Source organism: Corticium candelabrum, chromosome 2 (assembly GCF_963422355.1).
Source record: "Corticium candelabrum chromosome 2, ooCorCand1.1, whole genome shotgun sequence".
Lineage (NCBI taxonomy): Eukaryota > Metazoa > Porifera > Homoscleromorpha > Homosclerophorida > Plakinidae > Corticium > Corticium candelabrum.
Window position 1 is genome coordinate 10,381,041 of NC_085086.1, and position 17,593 is coordinate 10,398,633.

The window sequence follows — 17,593 nt, forward strand, 5'->3', positions numbered from 1 at the left end:
ACGCACTGACCTTTGTATTGCTGTTTGTGTAACCATTATAATTATCATAAAGTTCTCGTTAATTTTAACTCAAAATCTCAGTGCAGAGTTGAGGTTATCTCTGTACCATCATGATGTAGATTGGCCAGGCAACTTTTGAAATCTCACAAGAGCAGCAAAAGTTTCAACAGGCAAAACAAATTATCGCTTCACGTGATCGATTACTCGAATTGATCTTACTGTTTTAGAGAATACTAACAGTTTTGGTGATGGCCTATGGACACATCATGTGGCGAACTAGCTTTCCTGCTTTTAATAACCCGGCATCATTTACTGTCGACGTACAGAAGAAGTGGTCTGACAAGTTTCACATCATTGCTTATTACTACGACGAAATATGTAATACCGTTGTTTCTGATGCTCTAACCGTGCTGGTAGAGCAAAAGTTTGAAAACGACGTACACAAATGTACATAAAATCATGAGTTTAAATAAAATGCGAAATTATTTACAGATTTTTGTTACTCCGATTTTGCGTGGGGGAGCAACCTTAACACCTGGAAGTCCTATGAAATTAGAAGTTTTTACTGGAATAGACTCTGATGTTGCACTGTTGGCTGTTGACAAAGGTTTGTATGCTTTGAATAACAAGAACAAACTCACAAGAGAGCAGGCAAGAACAACAAATACGTTTGTGAGGCTCTAGATTTTAAGACGTGTTCTTTCTAGTTGTTTGAGAAGCGTACAGTTTATGACTTGTCATGCAAACGAAACATTCAAAAATCTTCGACGATATTTGACGTAAGTAAATCTTAATCAATTAATCAATCACTTGTTGTTGACATCGTGAACAAATACCGTTATTGGTTGTGTGTTAAAATTTCAGTAAATCTCTAACGAAACCGCACATTTTAGAAATAAGAAAAACAATGCTGCCAATTTTATGTACATTTCTACTTAAACGCAAAGTAGAAATCATAAATTTCATAAGTTTAGATTACTATAATGATATCACAAATTATCTCTACATGGTTACTTCTATTTGAAATTTGGGGCGAAAAATTGCAATACGGTTATGATTTATTGCATTTGAGAATCTTCCAAGAATTAAACTAACACTTCCCTTTTGTATAGGCATTTGGCTTGACAGCCGTCACAAATATGGACTTTGTAACTAGCCCTAGAACAAGTAAGACTGCAAATCTAATAGTTCTTATCAAATTAAGTGTGACTGCAGCATCTAATAACCAAATTATTAATTAACAGTATCTTACAGAGTATGCTTTAGCTGACAAACTAAACAGCTATTGTAATATCTTAATGAAATCTATAGGAAGAGAATGTCCTGTCATTACTACTCAAAAGAAACGAAGCGTTCATGAAACCGAACTAAGTAGAAACACAGCGTGGATTTTAATTAGCATGAATTCTCTTAATGCATTCTGTTAAGGTTGCTGTGAACGTTTTGGAAATCAAACTGGTGGTCATATTGCCGAACAAACCGACGTTGACAATAAAACTTTGGACGACTTGGCGAACGCGTGTAATAGAAATCTGAAAGAAGTCAGCATCTCAGAAGAAAACAGTCGCCGTCACAATTTTAATTGTGAACTAACAGAGCAATGCATTAAAGAATATTTGAGTTACTGCGTTCCTGCAAGTAAATCACCATATTTGTTAGTTGGTTGTTTAGCTTAGGTTTATATTTTTGGTTGCTGCTGTCTAATTACTAGAGTTGAGGTATAGAACAATACTAATCCAAGGAGCAAGTACCTCTCAGGGATTTATCTTTCTACAAGAAAGAAGCTCTTTTCCTCACGTGTGGTTGGTCAAAGATGTCATGAATTCAGGGCAAGATATTAATCGATATTACATCTACATATACATTTGCATTGTATTACACACACCAATACACACGCGCGCGCGTGCACGCACATGCACACACACACACACACACACGCGCGCGCGCATGCACACACGGAAGCTATTTTCCTCACGTGTGGTTGGTCAAAGATGTCATGAATTCATGGCAAGATAATTATTAATGTTACATCTACATATGCATTTGCATTGTATTACACACACTAACACACACACACACACACACACACACACACACACACACACACACACACACACACACACACACACACACACACACGCACGCACGCACACACAAGCACACACACACACACACACACTAGCACATACACACACACACACACACACACACACACACACACACACACACACACACACACACACATACGCGCGCGCACGCACGCACACAGTCAGAATACACTTTACACTTGATTGAAATTTGTAGACAAAGTGGAAGAATTACTAAGGACGTTATATTGCCTCATTCGATTACCACTTGGATTTTTCATGGACTCACCTTGTCGAATACTGGATTTGGGGTGGCTAAAGAAGTCGAATTAGCTGTGTTCAAAAAACTTTTTGTGGAATGCAATCTTCCGTTTTCCGTGAGAAGACAAGAGCAAGTCTCAATATCTTGTACGGCTTACAACTACGGAGAGCAAAAAGAGGTTTAAGTGACATTATGGAACAAACATTATTAAACCGTCTAGCCATCAGTATTTCCATTTAGGTTTCAATGAAAATGGTCAAGATTCCTTATAGTCTTTGCACTACAGCCGGTCTTGGATCATCAGGAGAGGAAAGAAGATTTACTCTAGGGACAAACGCGACTGAGACAGTTCTTTTCCCAGTGATTCCTCTAGATGTTGGAGACATTGAACTAACAGTTCAACTAATAAGTTTTGGTTTCGTCAATATAGGAGATCAAGTTACTCAAGTTTTGAAAGTAGAAGTATGTTGATTTACTCAAAATTAGAAATTCCATTATAATTTATGTTTCTATATTAATTAGTATGAAGGAGTGACCAGAGATTACTCAATGAGTGCTGAGCTAGATCCATCAGGTAATTTTTGTGCTATGTATTGTTTCTAAATACATTTTTCTTTCCCCTAAAGGTATCAATGTCGATCATAAATGTGATATCCGATTTCGCCGCAACACTCCTGGTATACCATCTGGCAATAGATATAGGATCTAATCGTGGATGCTCTAATGGCCCTATTTAGATTTTACTGAAGGACCATGCTATCATGTCCTCGCCGAAGATAGGAGTTGCAGCAACAGACTTCCCGAATTGTATACGAAAGATGAATGCTGCAATTTGAAAAAGAAACAGTTGAGTGTCGGTTGGGGTGAATTGTGTGAGCCATGTCCTAGAGCTTCGGGTAGTCAAATAATAAAAAACATATAATATTGTCAGCATTGTGTTAATTGTTGTAATACAGAGAATCGTGAAGGCGAAGACACAGGAGGAAGACGTGGATTTCAGGAAAATTATTTCAGAATACGGCTCCCTTCTAATTCTATTCCCGGTTCCGCCAATGTTTCTGTATCAGTAACAGGTATTAGAAAAGATGCAGTGTTAACATCAGCTCTTATTGTCTATCTAATATGAAATATTTTATTGTAAATCTTTATCGGATTTCTTTGCTATATTTTTGTCTGTATTTTCAAATTCTATTTTCAGCTATCCTTTCTCTGTTATCCGTCAACACATACATGTTGTACTTTCATATACAATTTCTACATCCTATAGGAAAGTATCTTGAAGGTACCATACCAATTCAGTACAATGTCAGAAATATGCTTAAAATACCAGGAGGACCTGGAGAAGAGAACATGATCAAGTTCGGGCCCAACGTCGCAGTAATAAAGTATCTCAAGCACAGTCGCAGGCTGAACAAAGCTGAAACTTCGAGAAGACTATTTCTTATAAGACGATGTTTGTAACTTTGGAGTACCATGTTGTTGTATTGAAGTATAAACGAGGTGTGTGACTGTAGCTTATCAGCATCAGTTAAATTTCAGGACCAGCGAAGGCGGTTTTGCAACAAGTAAAAGACATGTGACTGTTACCTGGCTAACGGCATTCGTGCTCAGGACAATGTGTGGTGCATTGGATCTCATATTCATCGATCCTAGAGTAATCACGGGCGCACAAAACTTTTTGATAAAGCGTCAAAACACGTCTGGAGAATTTTACGAAAGTGGACTTGTCAAGGACTACATAAGGGTATGTATGACTCTCTACAAGATCACCGTATTTGCACTTGTTTGCTATAGACATGTGTCACTAAGACTTAAAGTTTTACTGTCTATTCTTTACATTTATATTCTTTAACTAATATTGTCAAAACAAGACTTATTTATGAAAGATTGACCTAGTAACAAAGACTATAAAAAACGAACTGATATTCCAGAGGTTCAATCATTACACAATTACAACTCACAGATGGCTGCAATCATCAAACCTACTTTTAACTTGCTCCCTAATTGCTGCCACATTTACCATAAATCACACCTGTTAACAGCAAGAACCGATAAAGCATCGATGCCTTATGCTGTCCCTAATGCTCGTCCATACACAACACAATCCAACACCATCATCTTTCTATTAACGTAATACCTCCTGTTTGTGACACACTTCTACCTTTATAATTTGAATTCTATTTTCGAAACAAGCAAAATTAATGTTAAAATTTTGCAGGGTCGGCATCGTCAAACACCTGCTTCTCTCACTTCTTACGTTGTCGTGAGCCTTCTCGAGTGCTGTCATCAGCCTAAGTACAGAATACCACAAGTAAAAATTCAAAAAGAATGAAATTGAATTAGAAATGAAAAGTGTCTAAATTAGGATGTAAAAGATGGAATTTGTGAAGCAGTAGCTTTCCTAGAGAACGAAGTGACAGCCGGACGCGTCACTGATGAACACACAAAAGCTGTAGTCTATTATGCCCTTGTACTAGCTTGCACCAACTGCACAACCTGCAATTGCAGTGAGGAGGCGAGAAGTACTCTTTTGAATGAACTTATGAGGTCTTCCATACAAAGTGATAAAATGAAATTGAATTTGTGGGACAGGGGTAATACTCTTTGACTCTAGGGTATGGAATGACATACTGGGTTGGAAATTCTACTCAACTTACTCCTCCCAGAGCCGAATCGATTGAAATAACGTCTTACATGCTATGCGCATATATTGCACAGAACAATGTCGATTGTGCTAGACCAATTGCAAAATGGGTAAACACTGCACGCAGTGGACGAGGAGCTTTCAGGACAACTCAAGTAAGAATACATCTAATCACAAGTTCAGAAAAAATGTATTAAAATATTGTCATTATTTCTTATATTGTCTAGGACACAACCATAGCGCTAAAGTGCCTAGCCGATTTTGCATCGTATCTAACGCAGGATCGCAATATGAGAGTGACTGTGACGGATTTGGACGACAGCTTTGAACGTGTTGTTACAATAGATAACAACAACAGAGACGTTGACCAGCAACTATACGTGAGAACAACGCATCACAATCTAATGATTGATAAAACACCAGCACTACTCTCACTACTTCTTTGTTTAAATAAGTCACAAATTACTACCTAAAACTAGCACACCAAAGCGGACGCTTTACTTCTATTTCCTATTTCATTTAATTAGATACCAATCACAGATGGTGTAATCAAAGTGAAAACTGAAGGAACGGGTCTTGGATTGGTACAAGTAAGCGCAAATAATGTATAGATAAAATAATAGACATTTTAGTTACATGAATTTTGTGCTAGGTGCAAGTTAGCTACAACGTTCCTGATTTGGAAGCTGAAGACTGCAGCTTTGATTTCACGGTTTCAGCTAAGTTTGGAGACAAGAAGTCTAAAGACCTCCTTATAAAAGCTTGCGCAAAGTATGTTTATCAATATATTATTGCAAAACAAATTTTAAAACACGTGTTTTTAGATATAAGGGCAGATTTGGAACTGGCATGTCTATCATGGAAATAGAAATACCGACTGGGTTTAAAGCTTGCGAAGTTGGAGATCCATTTCCTGACCCTTCTTGCCTAAAAGAGGTGAAATTCTATTCTAACGTATGATGAGTAAACACTCAATTTTTCTCTTTAAAATTATAGCTTAGTCAAGCTTTGGGCCTCGATTATGAGTTAAATTCGAGATATGTAACGTTTTACTTGGAAGAAGTAACACTGCGTTATCTTACATTTTAGTGTGTTGCTGATCAAGTTCTATTTTCAGATAAATTCATACACAGCGACATGCATCGAATTCAAGGCTACAAAGAAGTATACTGTTTCTCATGTAGCACCAGTGGAAGCTAAGGTATTCGAGAAGTCTGACCCAGGTACGAATTATTGTATTGCTTCAAACACAGTTAGTATATCAAGCACATTATTGCAGACACTAGATGCTCGAAATTCTATTCACCTTCTGGTGCAAGTGCAACATTAGCACTAATTGGGTGTGAACAATCTACACTTGGTGAGCCGTCGGTTCAAGATCCAATATGCATATGTGGTGCAGGTAAAATGGAGTTGATTGACTGGGCTCAACGTACCATTAACGTTGTCCTGCTTTGTAAAGGCCTTTGTCCAAAGATCAAGGATATTGACAATCGTCTTTGCAATGTTTGCAACCACCATCATTACGGTAAGCAAAAGCGTTCTTATTTACCAGTATGATATATCAATTATTTTAAAGAAATTACTGATATACGTACAATTAAAACACTTCAATTAATTTTTATATTACAAAACTATATATTTAAAATTCCATGATTTTTTGACACCTAAATCTTGGTTGCATGGCATTCGAAAAGGTCTAGTTACTTTATCATACTTTAAAAAAATCTATTTAAAATAAGGACTACATTACAACTATCTCTGCATCGTTTTACATAAATAGATCTGTTAGACTCCAAAATATAAAACAATCAAAAATCCTTCAATATATTATATTTAAGTAATATTTTTGTACATGCAGCATACAAAGTCAAGGTAAAAGCAATAGAAAAGAAGAACACCTGGATCAAGCACAAGTGCAAAATTGAACAAGTAAAGTGTCAATCTTCTAGCAGCATGTATAACTTAAGCTAAGATTGCTTTCTGCACAGATTCTGAAACCTGGCGGCAACAATCTTAAAGTTAACGACACAGTTCTGCTTTGGATGCAAGAAGTCTGCAAAATGTCAGCCAAATTTCGTGTAGGCAATGTCTACCACATCATGGGTCTAGACGGAGAAAAATATATTCTTGATCAAAATTCACATATTGAAGAGTGGCCAGAAACTATTCCAAAGTACGATACAGGTTGTTTAAAGACAAGTGAAAAAGATTGCATCAAAAAGAAATGCCGCAAGCTAAAAGGTAACAGGAAGAGGAGCTGTGAGAAGAAGTTCAAGAGCCAGTGTGCGAAAAAGGCAAAGAGAGACTGCGTATCTGGATTTTATCGATATTTCAACAGCATAACAGAGAATCCCAACGTATGTGAAAGAAGTGACTTGTGCTAGTAAGCAGACAAGACAGACAACGCTTAGTCGGTCACACGACACGCATATACAAGAACTTATTAGCTGTGCTTTAGCTTCCCTAGTTCGTCTCTCCAACTTCAGTGTGCTAACGTTGTGGTAGATGTAGGTCTTATTTGCGCCTGCTTTTGCTATGAAGGAAGACTACATGATATAATGTTTGTCCGTTCAACAGCTCAAGCACCTCCTCTCGCGTGCAAGCAGGTGTGACAACACGTGAGGTCCAAAAGTGAGCACGAAAGGTTTGGCTAGCGAAGCTATACAGTATACCCTCAAGCCAGCCTCTTCTCAGCAGTCGCTATTAAACGCACGTGAATCACGCTAGGAGGAGGAGCTCTTATCGGAATTGAACCATCTCGTGAAGAGCCTGGCTTGCGAGGCTATCCAGACACCGCTTTTGAGGTGTTCTGGTTACACCAAGTAGTGGTGTAAAATATGCACTGAAATTGCTGTTAGATAGTTTCACGAGATTTCACCAGTTTAGTGTTGCTGCTACACCTATTTTTCTATTAGTGTGCAAGCGCGGCCCCGACGCAAGAGTGGAGGTGCTTGCCTAGACAGCTCAATACAGCAGAAAGTCTGTGTTGATGTATATGTCTTAAGGAAACTTTTCGCATTGAAAATAATTGTGTCTCTCAATCAATCACTTACTAGATGCAACAATTACTTAGTTAACTAAACGATTAGAGAGCCTTGATAATTGTAGCAGCAGCTGACGTATAGATAACGTAAGATACTGTTGCAGAACAATTGTGCATGCAAAATAATAGATATACATTCAAGTAATAGAAGGAAAGGCTCAAGCAAAATGCCAATCATGCATTACTGTAGCACACAGAACGGAAATCTTTTGAACACATCCATGGGTTAAGTTTCTTTGGTCTCTTCTATGCTCTGCTATTGACGGAGCGCGGTATAACAACGAAATTTTTAATGTGTGCAGGCTATTCTCTACGCGCGTTAATGCGAAGATGTCTGCACTGTTTAGAGATACGATATTTTTGCTGTCTCTATACTTAAAGATAAGAATTAGGGTTACGGTTATTGAAGGGTGATAGTAGCTGCCTCACCGACAGGGGTGCTTCCTTGGCATATTCGGATGCATTCCAGGACTGGGTCGCGCATGCAGTGAGTACTCTGGAGCACCTGATCCCGGAGTCAGCATTACACCAATCTTCATGGTGATAGCTTTACACCATTTGATGGTGCTAATTTTCTGTACATCTAGATAGTATCTGCGTACGCCTTTTGATGTTTGATAGGTTTCACGAAAAATGCACCTATTTGGGTGTAAGGATGACACCATTCCGTCAATTTCCGATTTTGTTTATTCTATGATCCATGCAACGTGTATATAGTCCAGTCTAGGACCTTGTTTCTTGTGTAAATCTTCCTTCATTATCACAAATTTGGAGACTACTTGGCCGTTTGATCGCCCGGAAACGCATAACCGTCACGGCAACCGACATTACAAAGATATCGTAAAGTGATAAGGTGCACTTTGCACTCAGCTGAGGCATTTGCAGGAGCTTCAAAATTGTTGCACAATCGAACTTCGCAGTTGGCACCCGTGTATTCAGTCAAGCATGTACACGTATTGGGATATCGACAAGTTCCTCCATTCAAACATCCACCGGTGCAAAGAGGAATGTTACATGCTCTGCCACTCCATCCTGAGCTGCAGCGACAGTAATTGGGAGCTATGCATGTTCCTTGTCTGCATCATTGCGAGCATACAGGCGTGCGGCACGTGAAACCAGACTAGCCTTCACTGCAACTGCATCTGTTTGGATAATTGTACTTGCCATTGTAGCAGCCAGAGCTACACTGGGGATGACCGCAACCACTTCCGTACCATCCACTGTCACAGGAACAATATGCTGGGTTGCCAACACATTTGCCATAAAAAAAACAGAACAATACGAAGGCGGTGCCGGAGAAGGAGGAGGAAGAGAGGTCCCTCGTCTGCGTATCCAACCTTTGGTGTAGGTAAGTTCCGTAACCATGAAAGGTAAAAATACGAGCAAGACTGGAAAATGTTTTGACGACTGTCTCATCTTCAACAAACAACGGCTTGTATAAAGAACTAAAACCAAGCAAACAATGAGAGAATTTTAGATCAACGCTAGCTAACTTGTTTGTGTCGAGATAGAAAGCTAAGTGCTATCGACCCTATAGACGATATTTGGGGCGAAGCTTCTACAGTATGAGCAATGTCGAGGGTAACACGCACCTTGAGCCGATCTAGCTGTACAAAAAGTCCACGTTTCCGGGTCTGCTTCTGAACTTTAGACCATCTTGCCTTTGACTAGGCTTTGTAATTAAGCTCACTACTTACAATTTTGTGCATCTTGTGAGAGACTTTGCCTGCGTAGAGACGCGCAGGAAGCCATTTCTTGAGTACGGCTTCTCGAGGGTACGAGACTGCTGTTCAAGCTGAAGTCGCCTAAGTCACACTTTGAACAGACACACGTGGAGTGGAAACACAGAATACTCGTTACCTAACGATGGAATATATCAGGTGAAGATTTCGCGATAGGGGAACCCATTTGGGGTGCCGAATGTGACGCACTGTGTGGCTGAATAGAACTACTTGTTTCCCCCATCTAGCGTTCTGGAATTGTGAAGCTGTGAAACTGTGTATCTTGTCGACCTAGAGTCAGCAAAAATTCGTCTGGCCTATTCAACCCTTCATGGAAGGCGGTGAGCTCATTAGCTTACCATCAGTTGATGTACCTTGGCCTGATATTTGTTTGCTATACAGAGTAATAGTCTTGGCTGCAATCCAACTCCACACTGTATCAAGCACATTTCTCAACAGAAAACCTGTGTAAAACTTGATTTTATCATTTGTCAGTGTGCAATTGACCGATTCCTGCAACTCAGACTGTGCAGATGCAAGGTCTTACTCGAGAACTCTAACCTTGTTTCAAGTTCCACTATTTTATTTGCTTGCTGTTCAATTTTCCGACGTAAACCGTCAGCTTCAGTCTCTGTGACATTTTCGACAATCATCATCTTCACTTCTCTATGATCACTAGACTATATACATGTCTTGATAAACTGCCCCTGCGGATGAGGTTAAACAGCCTCTGCTTTCTGATTTAGACATTAAAGCTACCAAATAGCTAGTGCGTGTATGTTGTGTTAGTTTAGACATAGTTGTTGCTGGGACTTGTAGCTGGCAGTGCTAATAAACAGACTGTAGTCTACGTGCACTGTACTCTGATCCGCGTCAGTACCTATCGAGTGCAAGTTATCACAGCAACATCTTCGACTTGGCCAATCACATATATACAGAAGCAAGCTAGACTGCCCCGGAACAACGCGAACCGTCCTACATGTCTGGTTACCCCCAAATGAGTTCCCAGGTGGCATGATTTCAGTCGCTAACATTACTCCTTCACTAAACAATGATTAGTCTGTGCTTCCACTCCACGTGTATCTGTTCAGAGTGTGAATCAGGTGCTACAGCTTAAACAGCAGTCTCTTACCCTCGAGTAAGCGTACTCAAGAAATGGCTTCCTACGCGTTTCTACGCAGGCAAAGTCTCTCACAAGATGCACGAAATGGTACGTGGTGAACTTACTTACAAAGCCAAGTCAACGGAAAGATGATCCGTGGTCCACAAGCTGACCCGGAAACGCGGACTTTGACGGCGAGATCGGCGAAAGGTGCGTGTTACCCTGAGTTGCGCATGCTCTAAAAGCTCCGCCCCCGAATATCGTCTTTGCGTGTGAATTTCATTTCTTTGAATGTCCACGTTAAAAGTTCTAAGTAACTAGAAAAGTGATGACGTAGCGGCTAATTACAATTAGCATATTGACATGCAGTTGCCTAGTGCAAGGAACCGCAGATGTTGTACAATATGTAGTTGCACTAATGTGCAAAGAAGGAATCAGTTATAAAGAAATGCCTCTATGTTAGACCTCTAAATCGACAGTCGGTCGATTCAATATTTCGCTCCCAGATATTTCCAAAGTACACCATGTTCATCTTAGTGATAGTAGTCTGGGTCTGTACGACTCACGGGACTTCGAGGCTGCGCGGGGTAATTCTTACTGTAACCTCGGCTTCCGCGCGAGTTGACACAAATGCCCCCTTTCGTGGTTATAACACAGCGATTACATCTTGGCTATCTATAGTTCCTACGAAGCAACCATCTAGCTAGCTTCCCTCGTCAAGGGCGCACGCCTCCACTCTACGCCCGAGTCGCAAGGGTATGATCAATCATAGATTCTACTATTACAAAATAGGATGGTTTCGTCGGTAGATAGCACAACAAAAACAAAAAGACGGAGCGTCGTGGAAAAGAGGGCGGAGTATAGTTCTACACAAAGTCTAATATAATAATAATAGCAAAGGACGGAGCATGTACCTGTGTCGTACACGGATATTTACACTTTTCAGTCTTGCGTAGCCAGTCCCTCCCACTACTCGACATCCAGACGGTGGGAAAGGGTCACGGATGCATGTGGGTTGCAGTCCCGGATGCGATGCCATCTCTACAGTACGTCTGCATGGTTCGGTACCGCGAACACTATTAGTCTAGGTATAGTAACGCCACGTGTTGCAACGCAACGGCGGTGTAGGTCGTGATTGAGGCAACTACGTGACCGCATGTCAGTATCGTTCTCACGTCATGCTAATTGCATGATTTTCTCGCTCTTCTATTTACACTGACTATACTGCACACGGAGGGTTTGCACTGTAGTGTGCATTCATTAGTGTCAGTCACAACTTACACAAGTCAGAGGCGTGGCGTAGAAAGATGTTCACGATAGACGAGGGGGGTATAACCGTGGATGTACACCGTGGATGTCATCATGTGTACGCAAAACTACCTCGCTTGCCCGGCCGTAAGCAGATTCGCAAATTTCAAGAACATTTCAATTCCTACACTGAGAAAAGGGATTTTAGCCCTCAATGCCCTTAGCCTCGTCCCCAGACTCCCTCGCGCTAGTCTTGTCCGGTGCCCATATGACAATTCCAGACGGACAGGACTAGCGCGAGAAAGTCTGGGGACGCGGATACATACCGCCGCTTCCTACGCGGGGGCAACTGTACTTTGTCGGCGTTGTAATTTACAGGTAACAAATGCATAGCGTCGCAAATGAGACTGCAGTACGTCTAGGCAGCAGTCCAATGCATTGAAGTAGAGGCATATGACTCATAGCATCTTCAACTGGGAACCTGTGTGCACATTCGAAGGTGTAGGATACCCTGCATGTGCCATTTCTGATGTGCCTTTTGACCGTTATTCCATTAACTCAATTAATAAATTACTCTCGGCCACCGGAAGTCAAAAACAGGAGGAGTTGGCTGCCGGAGACTAAATAAATTTTAGCAAGCGCTCCCTAACGTAATGTCTCTAGTATCAACGCTTGACAGCGGCCTAAAATCACAATGTGGACAAGTAGAGAGGCTAGAACCACGCCAAAGTCCAATCCAAGCTATTTAAGTTAAAATCATTGGTGTGACAGGCTGTAGAATTTGATTACGCAGATGTGTAGGGATGCGACGACTTTATAATGGTCGCCCATACAAAAGTATCCAAACACGTGCTATCAACATTTCTTTAAAATTTTAAAAATATTGAGAAAATGATGGGTATGTAAGGATGGGTATGTACTTAATCATCCTCATCTCCTACATCACAATATTTTTACCTATATTAATTAATTAGAACGCAGCAGTCGTGTTTGACACTCACAGTACCAGATTGTGATGTAGGAGATGACCATGACTAAGTACATACCCATCATTCCTACGTATATACCCATCATTTTCTCAAAATGTTTTATTTCTATTTTACCTACTCGTGTTCAGCTGAAAGGCGGTACGGAACCAGAAGTACTGGCGATGGCAGCGCATCCAGGACTGCAATCCACTCTGCGTCTGGGGTGAGACAGTTGCTTTGATGTTGTGTTGCCGCTCTAGATATCGAGATACATAGCCATGGTCGTGTCTGGAACAAAACCAACACATGACGAGCTCTGCAATTCTACAACGCCTTTCTACTAACCAATGTCACCTGACACTATGGAACGTCGTGCACAATGCAAACGTCTTGCAAAGGAAGCGCCGCCAGAGTGAAAAAATCCTGTCGGTTTCATTCCAACCGTACGTAGCCAGCCACCATACTCAAGAACAGTCTCACAGCCCTTTCGTCGTAATTGAGCTGAGGATTGACTAAAGATTGAACATCCGGGAATGACCAAATCGCGGCGAGACGGGTCAGAGTACAAGAGTACAAGTCGGCGGTCACCAAAGACGTTTCGTAAAGCCGCACTCCATTTACGTTCAGTGGAGGCTAAGAAGTGAGTGTTCTTACTGGCGACTTCTTTTTCTCTAGCAGAGAAATTTGGTGCGGAGTCAGATTGTCTGCGGTACCAGACTTGATACGCTTGCGACATTCCCGGATATTCAATCCTCAACGCACTCATCATTGCATATACCTGAGGAACCGAAAGCGCAACAAGACTGGTCACGAGGGTAGTGCTACATCATGACAGAAGGCAATATGCCATTGAGGATGCTAGTAATAAATTTATTATGTAATTAATAAATTAGCATTAAAGTAATTAATATGAAATATATAGTTAGGATTACTGTTCGAGTTAGTGTTAGGGTTAGGGTTTTAATACGAAATATGTCGTTAGGGTTAGTGTTAGGGTTAAGGTTACTGGCTAGGGTTGGGGTTGGGGTTGGGTTTGAGGTTGGGGTTGGGATTGGGGTTAGGGATGGATTTGGGCTAGGACTGTTATTAGGGTAAGTTAACAGTAATGTAATTAGGGCTGGTCACCTTTAACTGTCCGGGGTCAGGCGTTTTGCTGGGGTGCCATACAATATTAATGGAGAATTAGGCAGCGATCGCGATTGTTTTCAGACTTACCTCTGGGATTACAATTTTAAAAGCATTTTAAGTTTTTGAAACAGCAAAATGCAGCTCGGGACGTACCAGACAAGCACCTTACTTTAATTAAAGAAATGGTGTCTGTCTGTCTATCTGTCTGTCTGTCTGTCTGTCTGTCTGTCTGTCTGTCTGTCTGTCTGTCTGTCTGTCTGTCTGTCTGTCTGTCTGTCTGTCTGTCTGTCTGTCTGTCTGTCTGTGTGCGTGTGTGTGTTTGTGTGTTTGTATGTGTGTGCGAGTGTGTGTGTGTGTGTGTGTGTGTGTGTGTGTGTGTGTGTGTGTGTGTGTATGTGTGTGTGTGTGTGCTTGTGTGTCTCTCTGTCTCTCTGTGTGTCTGTTTGTGTATGTGTGTCTGTGTCTGTGTGTCTGTATGTCTGTGTCAGTCTGTGTGTGTGTGTGTGTGTGTGTGTGTGTGTGTGTGTGTGTGTGTGTGTGTGTGTGTGTGTGTGTGTGTGTAATGGTGTGTGTGTGTGTGTGTGCGTGTTTGTGTTTGTGTGTGTGTGTGTGTGTGTGTGTGTGTGTGTGTGTGTGTGTGTGTGTGTGTGTGTCTGTGTCTGTGTCTCTGTGTGTGTGCTTGTGTGTCTGCGTGTCTCTATGTGTGTCTGTTTGTGTATGTGTGTGTGTGTGTGTGTGTGTGTGTGTGTGTGTGTGTGTGTGTGTGTGTGTGTGTGGTGTGTGGGTGGGTGGGTGGGTGTGTAGGTGTGTTTATGTCATGCTATTATACCGATAAAATGCCTTTTTTGTGAACATTTTTCGAATTTCATCACACACAAATGCCTATAAGCAGTATTGCTACAGGGATTGACTAAGCCGCTTTATTAATTAAAGTCAGCCTTTCGCTCAATAAACCTTATACATCTTGATTTGTAACCAACACATGCGTGCATACTCACAGAGGTAGACGACATCCTGGCACATACGCACGACATTCACATGGCTGTACACACATGTACTTTCGCTTATTACAATAATCTAGACGTGTCGAGTTGTGTTTGTAATTAATTAACACACACACACACACACACACACACACACACACACACACACACACACACACACACACACACACACACACACACACACACACACACACACACACACACACACACACACAGATACAGACTGAGTATCGTTCTTTGTTTGACATTTCTTACTAAGTTTTGGCAGCATTAAATGCCATGATAAACGACCCGTCTTTCGCGTGTTTTGCAATACGTGAAACTCTTCGTCGAACTACATGCGTGTTTCTGACTCATGATCAGTAGTGGGGGTCATGATTTTCTAAACTTCGCTGGGGGCACAATTTTGAAATGAGTAATATGTAGGATTTATGCCATAAATCCCTGCCCTCTCTCTCCGGACAGTTAAAAGTGACCGGCCCCTTATTATGAAATAAGTTGAAAACATCAAGTTGACCTCGATAAATTGACTGGTTATCCTAATCCTTGCATATCAGAGCTGTACGAGTTTACTGGCATAATTTGTCATGGCCACTTGTGAAGGTTTTGCGTTACAGACAAAATTCCAAGTCATTTTTAATTAACTAAGTTCAACTGTGTCTCTCAGTTTTGCATGTTCTCGTAATTGCACTACACTCTTGAGCACGAGATGAGCAACAAGCGACAATGATGTGCAACACGTGAACACATCCTGTCGACACGACACCGTTCACATGTGTTTGCAATTCGTTAGTGCTCACGTGTCGTCTACGTTTGTACTAGACAAAAGAGGCAAAACCACAATAAAATCAATATTAGCCAGTCTCGTACCCACTCTATTGTAGTTTCTTTTTTTTCTTTAGTCTATTCTTGTGGGTCTATCATCGCGTTTAGAAAGTCTGGTCCGCAGAAGTGTCATTAATAGGTTGACAAACACACCTACTGTGCTGTCCCCATTTTTTACGCCTTAATTTCTACAGCCTGACTCATTTCACGGTAAGCAAACGAGAAGTCGACACGATCACTCAGGCTGCTTGATGACTCCAACACTTTACCAATTGTCTCTGCTCGTTTCACTATGCTGTTTACCACTACCGAGTGTTTCTAGCCAAAGGTATTATTGCTATTTGTTGGCTGGTTTCTCTCAGTTTGCTAGCACAAGTGACTTCTCTTCAGATACTTTATTGCAATGCCGAGAAGGATACAACCCGGAGTAGACCACAAAGTGGTGCTGTCACTGTATCAAGTTGATAGAGGAAATTACACCGTCGACCTCAGGGTGGAGCTAGACGACGGCACAATCCTCTGCAATTTTTCGATAGTTTCAACAATAGAGCAGCCCCACTTTTCTCCCATCCGTATACAAAATATATTTCAATAATAAGTCTAACTGAATGATGATTGTGTGCGTTGAGTATGCAGGTAGAGCAAGAGAAGGCATCATTCATGTACCAGAGAGAGCGATATCGTCCTTGAATCGCCTTCCACAATATGTTTACGTAAGAGCAGTTGCTGATCACTCAGACCTCACCTTCGATAAGATCAAGCGGGTGGAGCTGTCATTGAAGACGTTATCCGTCTTTGTGCAAACGGACAAGCCCATCTACGTGCCTGATGACGACGGTATAATTTCATATGGAAATCAAACTGTTTGCCATTATAAATATGCTATTTTCAATTCAGTGCACATAAGGATCATTGTCGTCAACAGCTTCCTTGTTCCCAATGACACATCCAATGTACGAATGTTCACACTCGATACTAACATCCCTTCTGTACCTCATCTGTCTCTGTGTAGGTTATCATCGATATCAAGGTGGGAAAGCAGAAGCTTTTTAGTTGCCATCGTCATTAACATTTGTTACAGAATCCAAACGATTACATAGTTCAGCGTGTTCGTCTGAAAGCGTCAGAAAGCAGAGGTGCATGCATTATCTAAAGTCATAATATACATATATACTTCCGTTCAAATTGACAACTTATTTCCTTTCTGAGTGAAGGTATTACCAAGAATTTGATCCGACTAGGAGCAAAGCCTGCAAGCGGGAAATGGACGATTGTAGCCAAGTATGGCATTAAGGTAATTGAAATATGTTGAATGTATTGGCTATCACTTATTATGTTTTGGCATGAATTCATCATTAGGAAACTATATCGACTGAATATCATTTTGACGTAGTGAATTATGGTATCTGTACAATCCGGCAGGTTCTATTGTTTGGCATCTGACTGCAAACTTTGTGCAGTTCTTCCCAGATTTGACATTCGAATTAATCCTCCTGAATACATTCTACCAGATCAAGACAACATCGAATTTACAGTTGTTTCAAAGTAGTAGTATTTC

At 41.0% G+C, this 17,593-nt stretch overlaps 3 protein-coding genes and 2 long non-coding RNA genes across 5 annotated transcripts; all 5 read left to right on the forward strand.

Annotated features, from left to right (window-relative positions):
* The first annotated feature begins 248 nt into the window (after positions 1 to 248).
* On the forward strand, positions 249 to 2,016 carry LOC134176531 (complement C3-like). Its single transcript, XM_062643200.1, has 8 exons — positions 249 to 413; positions 493 to 651; positions 708 to 779; positions 1,113 to 1,167; positions 1,312 to 1,371; positions 1,429 to 1,638; positions 1,712 to 1,895; positions 1,992 to 2,016. The coding sequence occupies exons 1-8, from the start codon at positions 249 to 251 to the stop codon at positions 2,014 to 2,016; spliced, it is 930 nt and encodes a 309-aa protein (XP_062499184.1).
* Positions 2,017 to 2,898: 882 nt separating this feature from the next.
* On the forward strand, positions 2,899 to 5,823 carry LOC134176533 (CD109 antigen-like). Its single transcript, XM_062643201.1, has 12 exons — positions 2,899 to 2,923; positions 3,087 to 3,245; positions 3,306 to 3,422; positions 3,617 to 3,802; positions 3,864 to 4,093; positions 4,568 to 4,660; positions 4,715 to 4,910; positions 4,964 to 5,148; positions 5,221 to 5,373; positions 5,521 to 5,583; positions 5,646 to 5,768; positions 5,818 to 5,823. The coding sequence occupies exons 1-12, from the start codon at positions 2,899 to 2,901 to the stop codon at positions 5,821 to 5,823; spliced, it is 1,536 nt and encodes a 511-aa protein (XP_062499185.1).
* LOC134198589 (ophiophagus venom factor-like) lies at positions 5,821 to 7,546 on the forward strand. Its single transcript, XM_062668007.1, has 7 exons — positions 5,821 to 5,929; positions 5,990 to 6,055; positions 6,111 to 6,216; positions 6,273 to 6,395; positions 6,456 to 6,521; positions 6,855 to 6,925; positions 6,985 to 7,546. The coding sequence occupies exons 1-7, from the start codon at positions 5,843 to 5,845 to the stop codon at positions 7,378 to 7,380; spliced, it is 915 nt and encodes a 304-aa protein (XP_062523991.1). The 5' UTR covers positions 5,821 to 5,842; the 3' UTR covers positions 7,381 to 7,546.
* Positions 7,547 to 16,099: 8,553 nt separating this feature from the next.
* Positions 16,100 to 16,552, forward strand: LOC134198078 (uncharacterized). The gene is made up of 3 exons (XR_009972764.1): positions 16,100 to 16,174; positions 16,230 to 16,363; positions 16,426 to 16,552. It is a non-coding gene; the product is annotated as an uncharacterized LOC134198078 (long non-coding RNA).
* Positions 16,553 to 17,256: 704 nt separating this feature from the next.
* Positions 17,257 to 17,583, forward strand: LOC134197970 (uncharacterized). Its single transcript, XR_009972724.1, has 3 exons — positions 17,257 to 17,329; positions 17,395 to 17,437; positions 17,496 to 17,583. It is a non-coding gene; the product is annotated as an uncharacterized LOC134197970 (long non-coding RNA).
* The last annotated feature ends 10 nt before the right edge of the window (positions 17,584 to 17,593 follow it).